The sequence below is a fragment of the Schistocerca serialis genome, chromosome 2 (assembly GCF_023864345.2).
Source record: "Schistocerca serialis cubense isolate TAMUIC-IGC-003099 chromosome 2, iqSchSeri2.2, whole genome shotgun sequence".
Taxonomy (NCBI): Eukaryota; Metazoa; Arthropoda; class Insecta; order Orthoptera; family Acrididae; genus Schistocerca; species Schistocerca serialis.
Window position 1 is genome coordinate 48,984,269 of NC_064639.1, and position 24,532 is coordinate 49,008,800.

The window sequence follows — 24,532 nt, forward strand, 5'->3', positions numbered from 1 at the left end:
TTTAATCATTAACTAATCCAGAGATCATCTGACAATGTTACAGGATTTGTCAACAAAATACAAGGAAAAGAACTAGTTTCAAACATACAAATAAAATGAATATGTAAGGATATTCTTATGAGGATAGGACAGGTGGTTGGCTGTCGTCTTGATATAGGAACTATGGACTATACCTGCAATTGCCTGAAATGATTTACGAAAAGCTAATCAGGGTGGCCAGAGAGAGCAAATTCAATTCTTTCAAACAAGAAGTCAGTGTCTTACCAACTGCATTGACTCATTTGGTTGATCTCTACCATACAATGTACTTTTGTTCCTATATAATTTGCACAGATTAACTTACAATGTAAATCTTTATCTGTTTCTTCACATCTCTATACACTATCACTGCACACACTATGGATACCTATCGATAACTGCAGGACAACAAACATGCTGCTATGTCTGCATGTAGGCTATCCCAGCGTGTACTGCTGACGAAATCTTCTCAGGCTTACATTTTGGTGGCTTCTTTAAAATTCCATGATGTTTTAATGAGTGTCAACCTGATCATCTTCTGGCAAAGTTGACGAGAATGATACTCCTCAAAACTTCATGGAATTTGAACGCGGCCACATGGGTGTAAGCCAAGAAGATTTCACTGTGCTATGCTTCTTGCACTCTCTTCAGTATGTCTGAAAAAGTGGTTCCAAGGTCATAAACTTGTTATTATGCCGCATGCCGTTCTCCTTATCCATTTAGAGAACTGACTCAGCACCCTATTTCGCCAATACAGTGAGTGAGATGTCGAACTCAGGGGAATGACAATGTATTAATATTATGCCCTATAGATCTTCAGCACATGATTTTCTTATAAAAAGAGTTACAATGTGATCAGGTATTGTAATGTGGTGGGGTGTTGTAGCTGTCCTCTTCCATTATGAACCCATACTCTAAGAGGCCTCTACTATTGGTCCACAACAGAAAGAGACTTTCTACTAGTGGTGTCAGTGCTGGACAATGTTGACATTGGTTAGAAGATATTTGTCTCCAAGTGGTAATTATATTTTTGTGTGTGTTACCTCTGCTTTCATATAAGTGTAAAATATAGGTAATGGTGCCTGCACTGCAGGAAGGTGTCGGTACTCTTCTTCCCTCAGTGCTCCTTTCTTAGTGATTGTCCTAATGCATCGGCAGGGCATGCCTCCTAGTCTTCCCAGTAGCAACCACATGAGGGGTATTCATATCATGGCCAAACAGCAAGGGATGTTTAATTTTGTAGTATGGACTTATGAAGTATGTTTTAACTTCCTTTTTAATTATATATATTTTAGCAATTTTCCTTCATAAGGAATTTGCATAATTAGAGAAACACCAAGACTTTTTGAACAGTTTCAAAAACAAATTACATGACGCATACAGTAAATTGTAATAAAGAGCCTGTGGAAAGACAAGGTTGTATTTTCCTCATATGTTTAAAGCAGTAATGGAATACAAGCTCCCCTCTATCAGTTTTCTAGTAACATCAAGGCTTCAATAATTTAATAAAATATAAAAATATTAAATTGCATAGTCAGGTCAATGGCAATATTTCTAGAGAATGCAATGCTGCAAACTTGAGATTAAGCTTGTATTGTGTCCATGATAAGAAGAAGGGCTTCATGATTGACCTCTTGACTAATGATCTGCCTAAGCACGTGAATGCAACAGTAGCAGACAAATGTTACTCCCTACCATTAATCATCTTTCGACAATATTATGAAAAAGATGGATTGCTGCTCATCATATGGCAGAGATCTTGAGTCACAGATAGGCACAACAAAAAGACTGTTAAGCAAATAAAACTTTCAGCCAAAAGAACTTCTTCCTCATTAGAAAATATAGACAGACACACACACATGGAAACGCATCTCACACATACACATCTTTATACAGAGTGAAACAAAAACAGTGCATACTCTTTAATCTGGATTTGCTTCTCTGATTATAGCTTCATCTCTTAAGAAAATTTTAATCTCCTTTATTTAAATTAACATACGCCTCAAAATTTGTATGGAATGGTAAGCTCTTTTTCATACACTGGAACAGAATCTTCCTCTAGGTAGTCTTGCTGTAGGCAGTCGTATCAGTCTGTATCACACTCGTAGTATGCACTCTGTTATTGGATTAACTGATCCCAGGTACATCTTATACCGCAGGTAAATGTTTAATTATCAAAAAGTGAAAGTTTCTGAAAACAGATACACTGTTTATGCGGGTACTGATGAAAGTGGACTTAGTGCCTAATTGTGATAGAAAGTTGGAAAATGAAGTAAGAGTCACACATATCATCACCTTCACTACCTAGGAAAGTATACTGTGACACTACTACATCTCATCCACTCTTCTATCCATACAAAAACTACTTGGGAAACATAATAATTGGATTATTCATACCAAATAAGATTTACAGAGTAAAGGACTTGAAAGTGGCAGAGAGGGTAGTATAAAAGTTGGAGGTTAGCAGAAATAAAATATGTCATGTATGAGCCTGAAAGAGAGGAGTAAGCAAAGGGAAAAATGCAGATGGGGAGGGAAGACAAAATAACCAAATAGATAGAAAGAAAAATGTAAGTAAATGATAAAAGAAGGAAAATGATTACTGAAAACATTGGCATAACTGAGGCTATGTACATGTTGTGGAATGATTCCCCACTGACAAGATTTTGGGGAGCATATATTAGGAGGGAGAATCATGGCAGCTAGTGTGGTAAAATAGACCCTAGTACCTTGCATTGGATGCTCTGCATTAGGGTAATGCATTTTGCCAGTATATATTCTCTGCTATGCCCATTCACCAACTTTTGCTCATGCTTGGTGAGCAGATTTTCTTCATCTGCATTACATACACTTTCACTTTAAGGATCATTGTTAGAGTAAGTAGAAATAACATTAAGAGAACCTTGGAGAAATTACAATTGCCAAAACTGACAACCAATAATGTTCACTGCTCTGTGAATGTGATACGAACCACTTTCAGCATTATACAGTGTATCCATTACAGCACACTGCTTGTAATATAGTGCAATCCTTCCACTGAAGCACATTGTTTCTGTAACTTTGAAGATCACACTCAAGGACAAAAAACACAATGAAACTATTGTCAATGCACTTATACATTTCACTTCTTAGAAAATAAGGAATACTTAAAATTATGACTTATCAATAACAAACATAAATAGCACAGCACGATACTTTACCTGAGCCTTGAGTGCGTGTCACGATTGTGGGTGTAGGTGAACTTTGCCCCAGTTGGTTGAAGGTTTGCAAATACAAATAGTATCTGGTCCCACATTGAAGATTACTCAATAAATAACTCATATCATCTGCTGTTAATACTATTTTTTCCCATTCTCCAAATTCCCTTTTGAGATGCAAATAAAACCCTAGAGAGGAAATATTCACATACATTTGGTAATGGTACTTCTAGGATGTTTCATTTTTATTTGTAGATGATGAAGACACATTTTGAAGTTAAAAGACTAAAATTTTATCAAGTAACAAAATATATTTTTAAGACTAACTGCACCCATTTAAATGAATATATCATGTTCCAAAATCACAAGTGCATTCATGAAGAAAAACATAATGGACAATCAAATGAAACAAGACAGATGGAAAAAAGTTAATGAACTGTTATATTTTCAAAAGTAATTGCCATTAGTGTTAATGCATTTATGGAAACGGGATACAATTATCAGTCAAATGCAATAACTATTCCTATTAAATTCCACATAGAGATATATTTCACAGTTAGTCATAAACGTGTACACAGCTTGGGATACAAAACAAAACTAAAAACTAACATGGAGGCTCAGCAGAGCAATAAGAGTCCAAAGATGGTGTTAATCGTGGTCAATATGACCTATCAACGCCCCCACCCCCCCCCCACCCCCACCCCCACCCTCCTGTTGTGAGGCTTTAGTGGAGGTCATGTGTGTGTCAGCATCGGTAGTAGCCATGCGAGGTGGTAGGCTCACGACTGGGATTTCCATCTCGGTCGAGGCGGATTGCGGAGGTGGAGTGATTGGTGGCAGGTCCACCTCATAGTCAGTCAACTGGTGGGGGCGGACAGTGAGTCGGCCAGCCTGAGAGCAGGTGTTTGGAATGGCCTGCAGCATGGTGTAGGCCCGCCCAGAATGCAGATCAAGCCATCCGAGGAGATGAACGCTCGAATTTCTGATGGGTCACACTCGCGGGGGAGGGACAGGCTATGCACTACACTGACATTTAACTGCCTGTTGGAGGGCGAGGCTGTGGTGTCTGTTAGGAGCACGAGCACACGGTCATCGAATGTGATGATCGACACGTCATCCACGCGGTGTGGTGGCATGTTGCAGCACAGTTTGAATGTGGGAGAGCGAGTCTCCGCAGTCAGTGGAGTGGCGGCAAAACCCACACATGGGGTGGATGGCAACGTGGCTGGAAAACCTGCAAATGGTGACGATGAATCATGGGTTGGAGAAAACACCACCGTGGGATGAGACAAAGTATTTTCAGGCTCCACAGCGGAAAAGTCGTCAGGAGGGTCCGGCTGAGGCGGCAGAGGGGCGTTGGAGACCACGAAAGCAGGTTTGAGCCAGTGCAATGAAACAGTTTGAGGACAATCTTTAACCATAATGTTGAACGTTGTCTCACCCCACTGGAGTACTTTAAAGGGGCCGACGTAGGGTGATTGCAGAGGTTGTCTAACAGAATCAACCCTGAACAGAATGTGGGAGCAAGTGTTGAGTGCGGTTGGCAAAATAAGCATTCAGCGACATGAAACCTGCCTCCACTGTTTGAGTGAACAGTGTAGCACTCGACCATTGTAGAACAACAAAGTTTGAGTTTAGCTTGGTTGGAGATCACGAATCACTGTTGATTAGTGGACAGCTGGCCATTGGTGAAGGATTGGAGTGGCCTGGTTGTTGTAGTTGGGCCTTCAAATCTTCAAACAAAGCATTGGGTGAGGTAGCCATGGCATCATGCGCATAACCTGTTGATTTACAACACCCAGCGCAGAAGACGCAGGGTCACCAGTATAGGAAAGGGATATGATTATCGGTCGAATGGAATAACTATCCCCATTAAATTCCACATAGAGATATATTTCGTAGTTAGTCATAAAGGTGTACACAGCTTGGGATACAGAACAGAACTAAAAAGTAACACGGAGGCTCGGCAGAGCAATAAGAGTACAAAGATGGTGTTAATTGTGGTCAATATGACCTATCAACACCACACATTTATCCCATTGTGCAGCATGATCTTGGACCTCTCAAAAGATTTTGATAAGTAAATCACAACATGCTCTTATCAAAATTTGTGATGAGTAGTGCCACTGGAAAACTCGTGCAGTTGCTGGAAATATTTTTAAAAGTTATACAAAGGTGTACAAAAATCATACATGGTAATGGAGAAATACTGGAGGGAAGACAGTCAAGAATATGAAATATACATTTTGGCTCCATTTGAGTTCTACTCTTATTTACATGTTATGTAAATTATATCCAAAGTTCTCTAGATAGCAAACATTTGATCATTATATATACCAGTGCCACATCTGGCGTCTGTTGTGCAACTAGTGAGCTTAGCCAAATTGAAGAAGATGAATACTATGTTGTGCAGCCAGCAAGCTTAGCCTTCAAAACTTCACTGAAAGAGCTAGAACTCACTTTTAAAGAGACAACTTAAAAGTAAACATGTTGTTGTTGTTGTTGTTGTGGTCTTCACTCCTGAGACTGGTTTGATGCAGCTCTCCATGCTATCCTATCCTGTGCAAGTTTCTTCATCTCCCAGTACCTACTGCAACCTACATCCTTCTGAATCTGCTTAGTGTATTCATCTCTTGGTCTCCGTCTATGATTTTTACCCTCCACGCTGCCCTCCAATACTAAATTTGTGATCCCTTGAGGCCTCAGAACATGTCCTACCAACCGGTCTCTTCTTCTCGTCAAGTTGTGCCACAAACTCCTCTTCTCCCCAATACTATTCAATACCTCCTCATTAGTTATGTGATCTACTCATCTAAACTTCAGCATTCTTCTGTAGCACCACATTTCGAAAGCTTCTATTCTCTTCCTGTCCACACTATTTATCGTCCATGTTTCACTTCCATACATGGCTACACTCCACACAAATACTTTCAGAAACGACTTCCTGACACTTAAATCTATACTCAATGTTAACAAATTTCTCTTCTTCAGAAACGCTTTCGTTGCCATTGCCAGTCTACATTTTATATCTTCTCTAGTTCGACCATCATCAGTTATTTTGCTCCCCAAATAGCAAAACTCCTTTACTACTTTAAGTGTCTCATTTCCTATTCTAATTCCCTCAGCATCACCCGACTTAATTCGACTACATTCCATTATCCTCGTTTTGCTTTTGCTGATGTTCATCTTATATCCTCCTTTAAAGACAATGTCCATTCCGTTCAACTGCTCTTCCAAGTCCTTTGCTGTCTCTGACAGAATTACAATGTCATCCGCAAACCTCAAAGTTCTTATTTCTTCTCCATGGATTTTAATACCTACTCCAAATTTTTCTTTTGTTTCCTTTACTGCTTGCTCAATATACAGATTGAATAACATTGGGGAGAGGCTATAACCCTGTCTCACTCCCTTCCCAACCACTGCTTCCCTTTCTTTCCCCTCGACTCTTATAACTGCCATCTGGTTTCTGTACAAATTGTAAATAGCCTTTTGCTCCGTGTATTTTACCCCTGCCACCTTTAGAATTTGAAAGAGAGTGTTCCAGTCAACATTGTCAAAAGCTTTCTCTAAGTCTACAAATGCTAGAAACATAGGTTTGCCTTTCCTTAATCTTTCTTCTAAGATAAGTTGTAAGGTCAGTATTGCCTAACGTGTTCTAATATTTCTACGGAATCCAAACTGATCTTCCCCGATGTCGGCTTCTACCAGTTTTTCCATTTGTCTGTAAAGAATTCGTGTTAGTATTTTGCAGCTGTGACTTATTAAACTGATAGTTCGGTAATTTTCACATCTGTCAACACCTGCTTTCTTTGGGATTGGAATTATTATATTCTTCTTGAAGTCTGAGGGTACTTCGCCTGTCTCATACATCTTGCTCACCAGATGGTAGAGTTTTGTCAGGACTGGCTCTCCCAAGGCCGTCAGTAGTTCTAATGGAATGTTGTCTACTCTCGCGGCCTTGTTTAGGCTCAGGTCTTTCAGTGCTCTGTCAAACTCTTCAAGCAGTATCGTATCTCCCATTTCCTCTTCATCTACATTCTCTTCCATTTCTATAATATTGTCCTCAAGTACATCGCCCTTGTATAGAACCTCTATATACTCCTTCCATCTTTCTGCTTTCCTTTCTTTGGTTAGAACTGGGTTTCCACCTGAGCTCTTGATATTCATACAAGTGGTTCTCTTTTCTCCAAAGGTCTCTTTAATTTTCCTGTAGGCAGTATCTATCTTACCCCTAGTGAGATAAGCCTCTACATCCTTACATTTGTCCTCTAGTCATCCCTGCTTAGCCAGTTTGCACTTCCTGTTGATCTCATTTTTGAGACGTTTGTATTCCTTTTTGCCTGCTTCATTTACTGAATTTTTATATTTTCTCCTTTCATCAATTAAATTCAATATTTCTTCTGTTACCCAAAGATTTCTACTAGCTCTCGTCGTTTTACCTACTTGATCCTCTGCTGCCTTCACTACTTCATCCCTCAGAGCTACCCATTCTTCTTCTACTGTACTTCTTTCCCCCACTGCTGTCAATTGTTCCCTTATGTTCTCCCTGAAACTCTGTACAACCTCTGGTTCTTTCAGTTTATCCAGGTCCCATCTCCTTAAATTCCCACCTTTTTGTAGTTTCTTCAATTTTAATCTGCAATTCATAACCAATAGATTGTGGTCAGAGTCCTCATCTGCCCCTGGAAATGCCTTACAATTTAAAACCTGGTTCCTAAATCTCTGTCTTACCATTATATAATCTATCTGATACCTTTTAGTACCTCCGGGATTCTTCCATATATACAACCTCCTTTTATGATTCTTGAACCAAGTGTTAGCTATGATTAAGTTATGCTCTGTGCAAAATTCTACCAGACGGCTTCCTCTTTCATTTCTTACCCCCAATCCATATTCACCTACTATGTTTCCTTCTCTCCTTTTTCCTACACTCGAATTCCAGTCACCCATGACTATTAAATTTTCGTCTCCCTTCACTGTCTGAATACTTTCTTTTATCTCATCATACATTTCATCAATTTCTTCATCATCTGCAGAGCTAGTTGGCATATAAACTTGTACTACTGTAGTAGGCGTGGGCTTTGTGTCTATCTTGGCCACAATAACGTGTTCACTATGCTGTTTGTAGTAGCTTACCCGCATGCCTATTTTTTTATTCATTATTAAACCTACTCCTGCATTACCTCTATTTGATTTTGTATTTATAACCCTGTATTCACCTCACCAAAAGTCTTGTTTCTCCTGCCACTGAACTTCACTAATTCCCACTATATCTAACTTTAACCTATCCATTTCCCTTTTTAAACTTTCTAACCTACCTGCTCGATTAAGGGATTTGACATTCCGCACTCCGATCTGTAGAACGCCAGTTTTCTTTCTCCTGATAACAACGTCCTCTTGAGTAGTCCCTGCCCGGAGATCCGAATGGGGGACTATTTTACCTCCGGAATATTTTACCCAAGAGGACGCCATCATCATTTAACCATACAGTAAAGCTGCATGCCTTCTGGAAAAATTACGGCTGTAGTTTCCCCTTGCTTTCAGCTGTTTGCAGTACCAGCACAACAAGGCCGTTTTGGTTAGTGTTACAAGGCCAGATCAGTCAGTCACCCAGACTGTTGCCCCTGCAACTACTGAAAAGGCTGCTGCCCCTCTTCAGGAACCACACGTTTGTCTGGCCCCTCAACAGATACCCCTCCGTTGTGGTTGCACCTACGGTACGGCCATCTGTATCACTGAGGCACGCAAGCCTCCCCACCAACGGCAAGGTCCATGGTGTGTAATAAACATTACACACTTTAAAACGTGTGGTCCAAATAGGCAAAATATTGTGATTGATGAAATTCTGTCAAAAATTGGTTCAGAAAGTACTGTATATTTTGGATTAGTATGCCCTTTCTTGTTTTATGGAATAGTACTTTGGCATGGGACTTGCCACACTAATATGAAAAGGGTTTTCATAATGCAAAAGAGGGTCTGAAGATCATAGCAAAAGTAAAACAAGGAACATCTTGCAAAAGTCTACTGGTATTCACTAGATTCAATACTCTCACAACTTACGCCATATAACTAATGAGGAGGCACTGAATATAATTAGGAACAAAAGAAATTTGTGGCACAACCTGACTAGAAGAAGAGATTGGTTGATAGGGCACATTCTGAGACATCAAGGGATTACCAATTTAGTACTGGAAGGAAGTGTGGTGGTGGGGGGGGGGGGACACAAAAGTCATTGGGGGGTGACCAAGAGATGAATACGATAAGCAGATTCAGAATGACGTAAGTTGTAATAGTTATTTGGAGATGAATAGGCTTGCACAGGATAGAGTAGCATGGAGAGATGCATCAAACCAGTGTTCAGATTGAAGACCACAACAACCACAATGCTATCTGTATGCTGTAAATCATTATGCTAGTGAAAGATGATACTTAGGTCACCAAGAGGAACATGGAAATTCACAACCACGATACAAAAAAGAGTCTCACATGATTAACAGAAGATTAACTTTAACAGCAAAAAGCCCTTATGTCAAAGGAGTTGTCTCTCATAATTTGTTAGCAAATGAAGTTAACGTGTGTCAGAAATACTTTTATAATGTGACTCAAGCAGTGGCTTATTAAAACCTGCCCATATAACTCAGATTTAATATGAACAACAACATAAGAAATAGTCCTGTACTAGAAATAAGTTAAGTAAGTGTAGCATATTGTAAAATATTTATACTTTGTAAATGTCAAAAACTGATACATTGTTAACAATGCCATACATTTAAAATTATGTGTTCTGAGCAGATAATAAATAAATAAATGACTATCAATGTGTTCATGAAAAAATTCTGACGGTTGCCTAAGGAAATATGATTGTACCCAGTCATGTTTACCCAAAGCAAATGTGTGGCCATGAATATCTTTCTTCAAGGCTCCAAAAATATGGAGAGAGATCAGGACAGTATGAAGAATGCATAAAGACTCTTAGTAGAACTGCTACAATGCAGTTGAAACAACAGGCATGCCAGTTTCAAGAAAGTCATAATGACCTTTTTCTTTGGCTCCAAGTGCCCACTGCTTGTTGACTTTGTGGAACACCATGCCACAATTAACGCACAATCGTACATGAACACTTTGCCAAAATTGAAACACTCCATCAAGTCCAAATGCTCAGGAATACTGATGGATGGCATTGTTCTGTTGTGGGATAATGCCCATCCATATATTGCCAAGATTCTTTTGACAATGCTGCAGGGGTTTTGCTGGGAAGTCCTTACACATCCTTCACATAGTCCTGATATCTCCCCAAGTGATTTCCATATTTGTAGAGCTCTGAAGAAAGACATTTGTGGTTTTCAATTTGCTTTAGATGAAGAGCTGCATACCTGGGTATAATCATGGTTATGTAGGCAACCACAAACATTTTTCCATGAACACAGTGACCATCATGTCCCACAGTGGTATAAATGATTGACTCATTAATTTGTTGTTCTGTTTCATCATTTTTGTACCATAGAAACATCAAAAACAGTTTTGCATCACCTCGGTTCCAAGAGTTCTGGAACCTGTACAGAAAATTGGAAAAGAAATCAACGTAATCATCATTTCTGCCCTTTTTACTGCTTGTGAAAACGACACATTACATGTTATACCACCATACTGCAAGACCTTCAGAGGTGGTGGTCAAGATTGCTGTACACACCGGTACCTCTGATACCCAGTAGCACATCCTCTTGCACTGATGCATGCCTGCATTCATCATGGCATATTATCCACATCAAGTCATTGTTGGTCCAGATTATCCCACTTCTCAACAGCGATTCGGCGTAGATCCCTCAGAGAGGTTAGTGGGTCATGTCTTCCACAAACAGCCCTTTTCAATCTATTCCAGGCATGTTCGATAGGGTTCATGTCTGGAGAACATGCTGGCCACTCTAGTCGAGCAATGTCGTTATCCTGAAGGAAGACAGTCACAAGATTTGCATGATGGGGGTGTGAATTGTCATCCATGAAGATGAATGCCTCACCGGTATGCTGCTGATATGCTTGCACTATCGGTTGGAGGATGGAATTCACGTATCGTACAGCCATTACGCCGCCTTCCATGACCATCAGCGGCACACGTTGGCCCCCATAATGCCACCCAAAACAACAGGGAACCTCCACCTTGCTGGAAAGTGTGTCTAAGGAGTTCAGCCTGACCGGGTTGCCTCCAAACATGCCTCTGATGATTGTCTGGTTGAAGGCATATGCAACACTCATCGGTGAAGCCAATGTGATGCCAACCCTGAGTGGTCCACTCGGCCTGTTGTTGGGCCTATCTGTACCACACTGTGTGGTGTCATAGTTGCAAAGATAGACCTCACCATGGGTCGGGAGTGGAGTTGCCCATCATGCAGTCTATTACGCACAGTTTGAGTCATAACATGACGTCCTATGGCTGCACGAAAAGCATTATTCAACACGGTGGTGTTGCCGTCAGGGTTCCTCTGAGCCATAATCCATAGGTAGTGGTCATTCATTGCGGTAGTAGCTCTTGGGTGGCCTCAGCAAGGCATGTCATTGACAGTTCCTGTCTCTCTGTACCTCCTCCATGTCTGAGCAACAATGCTTTCGTTCACTCCGAGACACCTGGACACTTCCCTTGTTGAGAGCCCTTCCTGGCACAAAGTTACAATGTGGACATGATCGAACCATGGTATTGACTGTCTAAGTATGGTTGAATAACAGACAACACAAGCAATGTACCTCCTTCCTGGTGGAATGACTGGAACTGATCAGCTGCTGGATCCCCTCCATCTAATAGATGCTGATCATGCATGGTTGTTAACATCTTTGGGTGGGTTTAGTGACATCTCTGAACAGTCAAAGGGACTGGGTCTGTGAAACAATATCTACAGTCAACGTCTATCTTCAGGAGTTCTGATAACTGGGGTAACGCAAAACTTTATTTGATGTGTGTAGTTACAAACTGATATTGGACAAGTCAATTTTTGTGAGATGATGAGGTGAGATGGTGTGAATTTATGTGATGATTACAGATTTCTTATCTACTACAACATGAATAAGTTTACATAATTGTAAGTAAATGCATACAGGTTAATGTCTAAATGCTCTTCACAAGAACTTATATTAGTTTTATAGTTAAAAAGCAAGAGGATGTTTACATCAGTGTGTGTCGACCATATGTTACCTTTTTTTTTAATTTTATTTATTTATTTTTTTTTTTTGCATAAGTAAACAAATTTACATTACATCATGGCACTTTTCTTATGAATTAGCAATAATCACTCTAAATAATTATAAAAGTAGAGTAATATTTATAGTTTTTGTGGTATCCCCATGACTATAGTTTGCAGCTTTTGCATTTGTACAATTTGCACAAATTTGAAGATTAGAAAATATTTACAATTCACATGACACACACTCACACTGATTATTTTACTGAAGTATTCTACAGGAACTCACCCAGATTTTAGAAAGCAGGTAGCTTAACTAGTTTCTGTATAGTTTAAGAAAATTCCTTAATTTTTTATGTGTCTTAATATGGTCTAGTAATTTGTAAAAAAAATTTCCCTGCTAGTCGGGACTCATCTCGTCTATGTATAGTTCCTTTTTGTGTTAAGTATTGTACTAGTTGGTCTTCTTTGTACATTATGTTATTAACAAAACATGTAACTTCCAAAATGTATAAACACGGTAATGAAAGAACTTGTAGGTTCTTAAATAGTGGCTTGCATGAACTTTAGTAGTTGCATTTCCTATGATACTCACAATTCTTTTTTGGACAGTAATGCAACTTCTGCCGGCAGGTGAGTTGCCCCAAAAAATTATGCCATTTTCAACAGTGATTCCAACAAATATATATATATATATATATATATATATATATATATATATATATATATATATATATATATATATATATATATATATATATATATATATATATATATACACACACTCATTACCAACAAACACTGTCTTCCTGTGTCCATTCATGCGAATGGACAGTTTGTTGCTGGTCATTCCCACATAGAAAGCTTCACAGTGTAGGCAGGTCAGTTGGCAAATCACGTGGGTGCTTTCACATGTGGCTCTGCCTTTGATCGTGTACACCTTCTGGGTTACAGGACTGGAGTAGGTGGTGGTGAGAGAGTGCATGGGACAGGTTTTACACCTGGGGTGGTTACAAGGGTAGGAGCCAGAGGGTAGGGAAAGTGGTTTGGGGATTTCATAGGGATGAATCAAAAGGTTGCGAAGGTTAGATGGATGGCGGAAAGACACTCTTGGTGGAGTGGGGAGGATTTCATGAAGGATGGATCTCATTTCAGGGGAGGATTTGAGGAAATCATATCCCTGCTGGAGAGCCACATTAAGAGTCTGATCCAGTCCCGGAAAGTATCTTGTCACAAGCGGGGCACTTTTGGAGTTATTCTGTGGGAGGTTCTGGGTTTGAGAGGATGAGGAAGTGGCTCTGGTAATTTGCTTCTGTACCAGGTTGGGAGGGTAGTTGCGGGATGCGAAAGCTGTTTTCAGGTTGTTGGTGTAATGGTTCAGGGATTCCGGACTGGAGCAGATTTGTTTGCCACGAAGACCTAGGCTGTAGGGAAGGGACCGTTTGATGTGGAATGGGGGGCAGCTGTCATAATGGAGGTACTGTTGCTTGTTGGTGGGTTTGATGTGGACAGATGTGTGAAGCTGGCCATTGGACAGATGGAGGTCAACGCCAAGGAAAGTGGCATGGGCTTTAGAGTAGGACCAGGTGAATCTGATGGAACCAAAGGAGTTGAGGTTAGAGAGGAAATTCTGGAGTTCTTCTTCACTGTGAGCCCAGATCATGAAGATGTCATCAATAAATCTGTACCAAACTTTGGGTTGGCACGCCTGGGTAACCAAGAAGGCTTCCTCTAATTGACCCATAAATAGGTTGGCATACGAGGGGGCCATCCTGGTACCCATGGCTGTTCCCTTTAATTGTTGGTATATCTGACCTTTGAAAGTGAAGAAGTTGTGAGTTAGGATGAAGTTGGCTAAGGTAATGAGGAAAGAGGTTTTAGGTAGGGTTTCATGTGATCGGCATGAAAGGAAGTGCTCCATCGCAACGAGGCCCTGGATGTGCGGAATATTTGTGTATAAGGAAGTGGCATCAATGGTTACAAGGATGGTTTCCGGGGGTAACAGATTGGCTAAGGATTACAGGCGTTCGAGAAAGTGGTTGGTGTCTTTGATGAAGGATGGGAGGCTGCATGTAATGGGTTGAAGGTGTTGATCTATGTAGGCAGAGATACATTCTGTGGGGGCTTGGTAACCAGCTACAATGGGGCGGCCGGGATTATTGGGTTTGTGAACTTTAGGAAGTAAGTAGAAGGTAGGGGTGTGGGGTGTTGGTGGGGTCAGGAGGTTGATGGACTCAGGTGAAAGGTTTTGCAGGGGGCCTAAGGCTCTGAGGAATCCTTGAAGCTCGGCCTGGACATCAGGAAAGGGATAACCTTGGCAAACTTTGTATGTGGTGTTGTCTGAAAGCTGACGCAGTCCCTCAGCCACATACTCCTGATGATCAAGTACCATGGTCGTGGATCCCTTGTCCGCCGGAAGAATGACGATGGAATGGTCAGCCTTCAGATCACGGTTAGCCGGGGCTTCAGCAGTGGTGATGTTGGGAGTAGGATTAAGGTTGTTAAGAAGGATTGAGAGGCAAGGCTGGAAGTGAGAAATTCCTGGAAGGTTTGGAGAGGGTGATTTTGAGGAAGAGGCTAGTTCTAATAACTTTCGCTTTATTTCCATTTCCGTTTTATTACACATCATTGATCATTTTTAGCCGCTTCCCACAGGTTTTAACGTCATTATTTCTTTGTCAGACAATTGTTAGCCTCATTCTCATAATCTGCCACCACAAAACCACTCCTTTTAATACATTTACACGTAGTTTTTTCGAAATTTTCCCGAATTTCTCCACCCTTCAACGTGTTTTGGCGGCAACACAACCACCTAACCTTTATGCATATCGTTGTCTACCAACCCAAGTTCACCACAGGATCAACACAGCCCAGCTTTAACCAACACTTTTTCGCCTTTTTTCACACCAGATCTCCAGTTGTTTTCTAGTTCACCTTTATCTCTCCCCATATATATATATATATATATATATATATATATATATATATATATATATATATATTTTTCATTTCAGCCTCATGTTACACTTTCCACCTTCTAATACCATGTCACCCTCACAACACCCCCACAATGACCCCATTAAGTTTTATTTACATTCCCTCCGCAAACATGCCTTCGCCCTAGCCAGATTACGCTCCCATATTTTATTTTCTCAGGCTTGTCTGACATTTGGCATTACCCCAAAAGGTCTCACACTTAAAGTTCCCGTCTCTGGCTGCAACCCTTCTTTCCATCAGTCCCTATACCAGTTGCAAACTGAGCAATCTATTGCCCTCACCCACCTAATCCTTCACCTACACATCAACTCAGCCAATGAACACACCCGTCAACTCCTATCCTTAATAAAAGTCCTCAATCTTTCCTCTCCCGCATCCACACTGGCTGTTCAAAGCATCCTCCTACAGGCCAGCCGCAAATTAGAACAGCATTCCACTCTCCACCTCAAAAAATTATCCAATCTCCTGGTTTCCCACCTCCGGAAAGGCAACTCACTCACCCTTCACAACCTTTCCAGCAAAAAAGGCTTGTGTCTGTGTATGTGCGGATGGATATGCGTGTGTGTGCGCGCGAGTGTATACCTGTCCTTTTTTCCCCCTAAGGTAAGTCTTTCCGCTCCCGGGATTGGAATGACTCCTTACCCTCTCCCTTAAAACCCACATCCTTTTGTCTTTCCCTCTCCTTCCCTCTTTCCTGATGAAGCAACCATATGTCTGCTTGGGTCTGTATATGTGTGGATGGATATGTGTGTGTGTGTGCGAGTGTATACCCGTCCTTTTTTCCCCCTAAGGTAAGTCTTTCCGCTCCCGGGATTGGAATGACTCCTTACCCTCTCCCTTAAAACCCACATCCTTTCGTCTTTCCCTCTCCTTCCCTCTTTCCTGATGAGGCAACAGTTTGTTGCGAAAGCTTGAATTTTGTGTGTATGTTTGTGTTTGTTTGTGTGTCTGTCGACCTGCCAGCACTTTCATTTGGTAAGTCACATCATCTTTGTTTTTTTATATATATACTCCTGGAATTTGAAATAAGAACACCGTGAATTCATTGTCCCAGGAAGGGGAAACTTTATTGACACATTCCTGGGGTCAGATACATCACATGATCACACTGACAGAACCACAGGCACATAGACACAGGCAACAGAGCATGCATAATGTCGGCACTAGTACAGTGTATATCCACCTTTCGCAGCAATGCAGGCTGCTATTCTCCCATGGACACGATCATAGAGATGCTGGATGTAGTCCTGTGGAACGGCTTGCCATGCCATTTCCACCTGGCGCCTCAGTTGGACCAGCGTTTGTGCTGGACGTGCAGACCGCGTGAGACGACGCTTCATCCAGTCCCAAACATGCTCAATGGGGGACAGATCCGGAGATCTTGCTGGCCAGGGTAGTTGACTTACACCTTCTAGAGCACGTTGGGTGGCACGGGATACATGCGGACGTGCATTGTCCTGTTGGAACAGCAAGTTCCCTTGCCGGTCTAGGAATGGTAGAACGATGGGTTCGATGACGGTTTGGATGTACCGTGCACTATTCAGTGTCCCCTCGACGATCACCAGTGGTGTACGGCCAGGGTAGGAGATCGCTCCCCACACAATGATGCCGGGTGTTGGCCCTGTGTGCCTCGGTCGTATGCAGTCCTGATTGTGGCGCTCACCTGCACGGCATCAAACACGCATACGACCATCATTGGCACCAAGGCAGAAGCGACTCTCATCGCTGAAGACGACACGTCTCCATTCGTCCCTCCATTCACGCCTGTCGTGACACCACTGGAGGCGGGCTGCACTATGTTGGGGCGTGAGCGGAAGACGGCCTAACGGTGTGCGGGACCGTAGCCCAGCGTCATGGAGACGGTTGCGAATGGTCCTCGCCGATACCCCAGGAGCAACAGTGTCCCTAATTTGCTGGGAAGTGGCGGTGCGGTTCCCTACGGCACTGCGTAGGATCCTACGGTCTTGGCATGCATCCGTGCGTCGCTGCGGTCCGGTCCCAGGTCGACGGGCACGTGCACCTTCCGCCGACCACTGGCAACAACATCGATGTACTGTGGAGACCTCACGCCCCACGTGTTGAGCAATTCGGCGGTACGTCCACCCGGCCTCCCGCATGCCCACTATACGCCCTCGCTCAAAGTCCGTCCCTCGCTCAAAGTCCGTCAACTGCACATACGGTTCACGTCCACGCTGTCGCGGCATGCTACCAGTGTTAAAGACTGCGATGGAGCTCCGTATGCCACGGCAAACTGGCTGACACTGACGGCGGCGGTGCACAAATGCTGTGCAGCTAGTGCCATTCGACGGCCAAAACCGCGGTTCCTGGTGTGTCCGCTGTGCCGTGCGTGTGATCATTGCTTGTACAGCCCTCTCGCAGTGTCCGGAGCAAGTATGGTGGGTCTGACACACCGGTGTCAATGTGTTCTTTTTTCCATTTCCAGGAGTGTGTGTGTGTATATATATATATATATATATATATATATATATAATGGAAGGAAACATTCCACGTGGGAAAAATTATATATAAAAACAAAGATGAGGAGACTTACCGAACAAAAGCGCTGGCAGGTCGATAGACACACAAACAAACACAAACATACACACAAAATTCAAGCTTTCGCAACAAACTGTTGCCTCATCAGGAAAGAGGGAAGGAGAGGGGAAGACGAAAGGAAGTGGGTTTTAAAGGAGAGGGTAAGGAGTCATTCCAATCCCGGGAGCGGAAAGACTTACCTTAGGGGGAAAAAAGGACAGGTATACACTCGCACACACGCACATATCCATCCACACATACAGACACAAGCAGACATGTCATGATATCCATCCACACATACAGACACAAGCAGACATGTCTGCTTGTGTCTGTATGTGTGGATGGATATGTGCGTGTGTGCGAGTGTATACCTGTCCTTTTTTCCCCCTAAGGTAAGTCTTTCCGCTCCCGGGATTGGAATGACTCCTTACCCTCTCCTTTAAAACCCACTTCCTTTCGTCTTCCCCTCTCCTTCCCTCTTTCCTGATGAGGCAACAGTTTGTTGCGAAAGCTTGAATTTTGTGTGTATGTTTGTGTTTGTTTGTGTGTCTATCGACCTGCCAGCGCTTTTATTCGGTAAGTCACCTCATCTTTGTTTTTTTTATATATATATATATATATATATATATATATATATATATATATATATAAAAAATTTGTTGTGTCATGCAGCCAGTAAGAATTTTCATGCAATAGCAGGTGGTACTCAATTTTTTATTGATGAAGCTTACATGTTTGCCACACTTTAGGTTTTTTTAGATCCATATTCCACAGAATTTAGTGCTCTTTACAGTTTCTAATTGTTTGCCAGATAACATTATGACAGGGCTTGACAGGTGTATCCTTTGTGTTGTATGTAAATGCGGAGTTAATGTCTTTTCTGCATTTATGATAAGGCTGTTTCTTTAGAACCTATCAGTTGTGTGTAACGTGATGTGCATACTTTGATTTCATTCTCCAGTTCATCTACAGTCTTCCTCAAAAAAATAAAAAAATAAAAAAAAAAAAAAAAAATAATAATAATAATAATAATAATAATAAGGTTCAAATGGCTCTGAGCACTTTGGGACTTAACATCTATGGTCATCAGTCCCCTAGAACTTAGAACTACTTAAACCTAACTAACCTAAGGACATCACACAACACCCAGGTGTTGTCTACAAATTTTATACATGTCTTGGACGACGTTGCTGATTATCATTTATAACCAACAGTAACAAGACTGGACCTAGAGTGGAAACTTGGGGCACACTGTATTTAACATTTTGCTTCCCTGACTGGTATATATGTATATTGTTTCCTTCTTGATAGGTCCACTATTTGTCACCTTTTGGTCAAGTATGATTGTTTCCATTTGTGTTCCAGTCCCCTGACTCGTACATGTTCCAATTTTGGGAGTAGTAAGTTTGTGGTTAATGATAACAAAAGCATTGGTGAGGTTGAGGTCTGGAAATATAGGAGATAAGTGTTGTTTATGGTCTGCTGAGGTCAGGGCTTCATTTATAAAATCAAAGATGGCAGTTTCTGTGGCCCTACATTTACATAAACTGTGCTGTGATTTTGAAAAGAGGTTATTTTCTTCTATAAAATGAATCAGCTACTTATAAAATAATTCTTCTCGTATTTTAGAAAAGTCAGACAGTGGAGAGATTTGTGTATTAACAGTTTTGATGACTGCTTTTTTAAAAAGATAGACAGTTTACTTACTTTATTTGCATCTGCCTCGCTTTCATCTGACTGCCCCTTATACGTAAAAGCACTCCAATGTTAAATACAAATAATGAATATTTACAAGATTTTTTTGAAAAGCTACATATCAATATAATATCAGATTTAAACAGCAGATTTTTTTTTCTTTACGTGTATGGTATCTTTTGTTACCTCTCTTTTTTTTTCTGTATTAGTCATTTCTTCCCTACTTTGACAGTGAAGTAATTGCCTCTTTTTTTACAGTAAATCATCCTCACAGTTAAAATGGTAAGGAAATCTGGGACTACAGGACATGGAACTTCATCTGATAGTTAGCCTTCTATAGTCAAAAGCTATGCTCCATTTAGCCAAACCATCACCTATAGCTCTGCATGATAAACTAACACAATAGTTACCACAGTAGAAATGAGTGACTATACAGATGGCAGTGTTATCTAGTAATGATGTATGGTCTTCACTGTTTTATAGTGGTCTATCAAGCAGAGATATAGTGGCTGAATTCGGATGTGGCTGGAGATTCCAAAAGTATGACTCCACATTTGATGAGCAACTACTGATGAAGGTCATAGCTGCCAGGTATAGTCATATGTTCTCCACTGAACAAATAAAGGATAAAAGTTCTTTTGAAAGCCCTTGAGATCAATAAATACTTGGCACACAGTATGAATTTTATTTTAAACAACTGAACTTCGCTTAGTACTTCTCCTTACCTAAATTTCATCTAATCTTTTTTCCATACATCCATCTTCTGATGGGTAGTGGGACAACATGTGTTTTATTTATGAGCAATAATGATAAATGATACTTTTGCTGTATCCAGGGACTTGAATATGGTGGACTGTATCACCAAAACCTGTCACAGACAAATAAATACTAATACACACAGCTGAAACTGTTATCATTATTGTGTAAAAAATCCTTATTTCTCCAAACTTCCCTTGTTACTCCATTCCATTCATCCCCTTTTTTATAATTTTGAATTTTTAATATATTTCAAATTTCTAAATGATTTGCTCTTTTGCCATATGAAGAGTGGAAATGTCAGATGTCCCAAGTACTATTTTTTCACACAACATGTTTTCTGTCAAACCACTGTGGACACAGGACAGCAACTGGTCAAGTATTTAACAATGAAAATCATCAAACAGCCCAGCATTTTGGGAAGTTATTTTATTTTGACTATCAGTTTGGCAAATCAATATGTCATTTTCTGGCCTCATATGCACTTCACATATAGACATTCAACTGTATCGCTATTGGCATACTGGAGCCTACAGTATCTGGATACCATTAATTCATATTTCGAGTGCTTTCTTTGAAAACTTGACAACAACTCATCACGTCTTCGAAGGAAGCACTCCAAATACAAACTCACAGTATCCAGATACTGATGGCTCCAGTATCAGTAGCATTGAATACATGAAGTGCACATGGGGATTGAGGATGGAATACTGAATTGCTGAAAATGGTTGTCAAAATAAAATAAAATAACTTCTCAAATCACACAGCTGTTTGGTGATTTTCATTGTTTAAAATGTGTTTCAAATGTTATTGTGTTCTTGGTTCTCTGTTGCATGTTCCTGGACTTATCCCAAGTAATAAATAAGGGGGGAAATATTTAAAACATTCGTTACTAGGTGGTGCATGATTTTTGTGCCAAACAGTGCTTAAATTTGGATATCCAAGTGTCAAGCAACAGATTCTCCTCCGTTTAGTTGATGCACAGTTTGTGTGGAAATCAGAGTGCATTTAATATTTTGCTTTTATCAATAAAACATCTTATTTTGGTTTCAGAAATAGTAATACATTAGAGAAGTGAACAGACAAAGTAATTTCTTCCTCAACAACACAGGGAGTCTACTGTTAAAACTTTGGAACATCTCATCCCAAGAATGAAAATGTGTAAGCAGTAAAAGACAATACTGAACTATTTTTTCCTTAATTTAATTTTGTTATTATCTTACACAAAAATTTGAAATGACTGTTATTGACTACAGTTTTACTAGTTAAGACATAGCTGCTGTATTTCTGCACTTGTATCATCAAAAAAAAAGTAGCGCCTCAGTGTTAATGGCACTTGGAACAAAAACTTTTTTATTGACACTTAAAATCAGTCAGTTCCCTGATATGTTACCTAGAATGCTGTTAATAACTTGTTTTCTAATGTGTCTCTTTACTTTTTGTCATGAAGTGTTCAGCAGCACAATTCTGTGGTATCATAATACTTTCTCAGTTTTTTGGATACAAATATTATTTTGAAAAAGGGATAGATTGTTTCCTCACTATCCTGACAAATGTGGAATTTGGCCCTTAGAACATTTCACATTTGCACTCTTCATGTGTGTGTCTACCATGCAGTAATGTGGGACTCTATTCATTTATACAGAGTGATCTAAGAAACTGACACTGTAAGCACCCCAGGTGATATAATGGTACATTTGGTAGCCTGTACCACCTACACAAAGCTTATGCACAGGATGACCTTTGTCCATGGCACTGCTGTCTGTAGATATACTCAAATGTTTCAGTAAAATAGAAAGTTTGACAAGGTGGGAATGAATGGGTGCTATTGTACTAAGGTAACACAGTTTTGGTAAAAATCAATCTTTTCTTAAATTTGCCTGAACTGTTCACAAGCTGTTCTCATATATAAATCTTAATCACTTCGGCAGTCAAAATCACACTAGTCTACTGATTGTTCTTTCGTGTACATAACCATGATGTTCGCAGTTCAGTGAATATGGCACAACAGAAGTATGGAAATATTATAACATACAGAAATCAGATTAATATTTGCACTGAATGTATTGTTTGCACTATTACACTGCACACAAGTACATGAACTATCAATAATTTCCTTTTACCACATAATTAAATTTCTGTCTTTTCACAGTTACTGCTGCCACATGTGAACCAAGGAAAGAAATGCAATGTTACAGTGGATTATCAGTATACAGGGTGTTACAACAAGGTACAGCCAAACTTTCAGGAAAAATTCCTCACACACAAATAAAGAAAAGATGTTATGTGGAAATGTGTCCGGAAACGCTTAATTTCCATGTTAGAACTCATTTTAGTTTCGTCAGTATGTACTGTACTTCCTCGATTCACCGCCAGTTGGCCAAATTGAAGGAAGGTAATGTTGACTTCGGTGCTTCTGTTGACATGCGACGCATTGCTCTACAGTAGTAGCATCAAGCACATCAGTACGTAGCATCAACAGGTTAGTGTTCATCACGAACGTGGTTTTGCAGTCAGTGCAATGTTTACAAATGCGGAGTTGGCAGATGCCCATTTGATGTATAGATTAGCACGGAGCAATAGCTGTGGCGCTGTACGCTTGTATCGAGACAGATTTCCAGAACAAAGGTGTCCCGACAAGAAGACATTCGAAGCAATTGATCGGCGTCCAAGGGAGCACGGAACATTCCAGCCTATGACTCATGACTGGGGAAGACCTAGAACGACGAGGACACCTGCAATGGAAAAGGCAATTCTTCGTGCAGTTGCCGATAACCCTAATGTCAGCGTCAGAGAAGTTGCTGCTGTAGAAGGTAACGTTGACCATGTCACTGTATGGAGAGTGCTACGGGAGAATCAGTTGTTTCTGTACCACGTATAGCATGTGCAGGCACTATCAGCAGCTGATTGGCCTCCACGGGTACACTCTTGTGAATGGTTCATCCAACAATGTGTCAATCCTCATTTCAGTGCAAATGTTCTCTTTACGGATGAGGCTTCATTCCAACGTGTTCAAATTGTAAATTTTCACAATCTACATGTGTGGGCTGACGAGAATCCGCACGCAATTATGCAATCACGTCATCAACACAGATTTTCTGTGAACGTTTGGAGAGGCATTGTTGGTGATGTCTTGATTGGGCCCCATGTTCTTCCACCTACACTCAATGGAGCACATTATCATGATTTCATACGGGATACTCTACCTGTGCTGCTAGAACATGTGCCTTTACAAGTACGACATAACATGTGGTTCATGCACGATGGAGCTCCTGCACATTTCAGTCGAAGTGTTCATACGCTTCTCAACAACAGATTCGGTGACTGATGGATTGGTAGAGGTGGACCAGTTCTGTGGCCTCCATGCTCTCCTGACCTCAACCCTCTTGACTTTCATTTATGGGGGCATTTGAAAGCTCTTGTCTACGCAACCCCGGTACCAAATGTCGAGACTCTTCGTGCTCGTATTGTGGACGGCTGTGATACAATACGCCATTCTCCAGGGCTGCATCAGGGAGGACATTTTGAACATTTCCTGCAACAAAGTGTTTGAAGTCACGCTGGTACGATCTGTTGCTGTGTGTTTCCATTCCATGATTAATGTGATTTGAAGAGAAGTAATAAAATGAGCTCTAACATGGAAAGTAAGCGTTTCCAGACACACGTCCACATAACATATTTTCTTTCTTTGTGTGTGAGGAATGTTTCCTGAAAGTTTGGCCGTACCTTTTTGTAACACCCTGTATATGATATGCAGCTAACAACATCCCTGCCTTTAATTTAGTGAATCTCCAGCATTTTATAAGTATGGAATTACACTGAGCTGACAAAAGTCATGGTATAGTGATACACCCATATGCAAATGGCAGTAGCAATGAATATGCAAGGTATAAATGGGCAGTGCATTGGCAGAGCTGTCATTTTCTCTCATGTGATTCATGTGAAAAGATGTGAAAGATGATTATGGCAGCATGACAGGAATTAACTAACTTTGAATATGGAATGGCAGTTGGAGCCAGATACATGGGACAATCCATTTCAGAAATCATTGGGGAATTCAGTATTCCAAGGCCCACAGTGTCAAGAGTATCCTGAGAACACCAAATTTAAGCCATCACCTCTTACCATGGGCAACAGAGTGGCCAACGACCTCACTTGATGACTGAG

General features: G+C 40.8%; 1 protein-coding gene across 1 annotated transcript in view; it reads right to left on the reverse strand.

Moving 5' to 3' along the window:
* LOC126455442 (Down syndrome cell adhesion molecule-like protein Dscam2) overlaps positions 1–24,532 on the reverse strand; it is a 259,474-nt gene that overhangs the window by 54,556 nt on the left and 180,386 nt on the right. Inside the window, exon 14 of the mRNA XM_050091192.1 lies at positions 3,219–3,404. Within this exon, the coding sequence (XP_049947149.1) occupies positions 3,219–3,404 (186 nt within the window). The remainder of the gene's footprint in view (positions 1–3,218; positions 3,405–24,532) is intronic.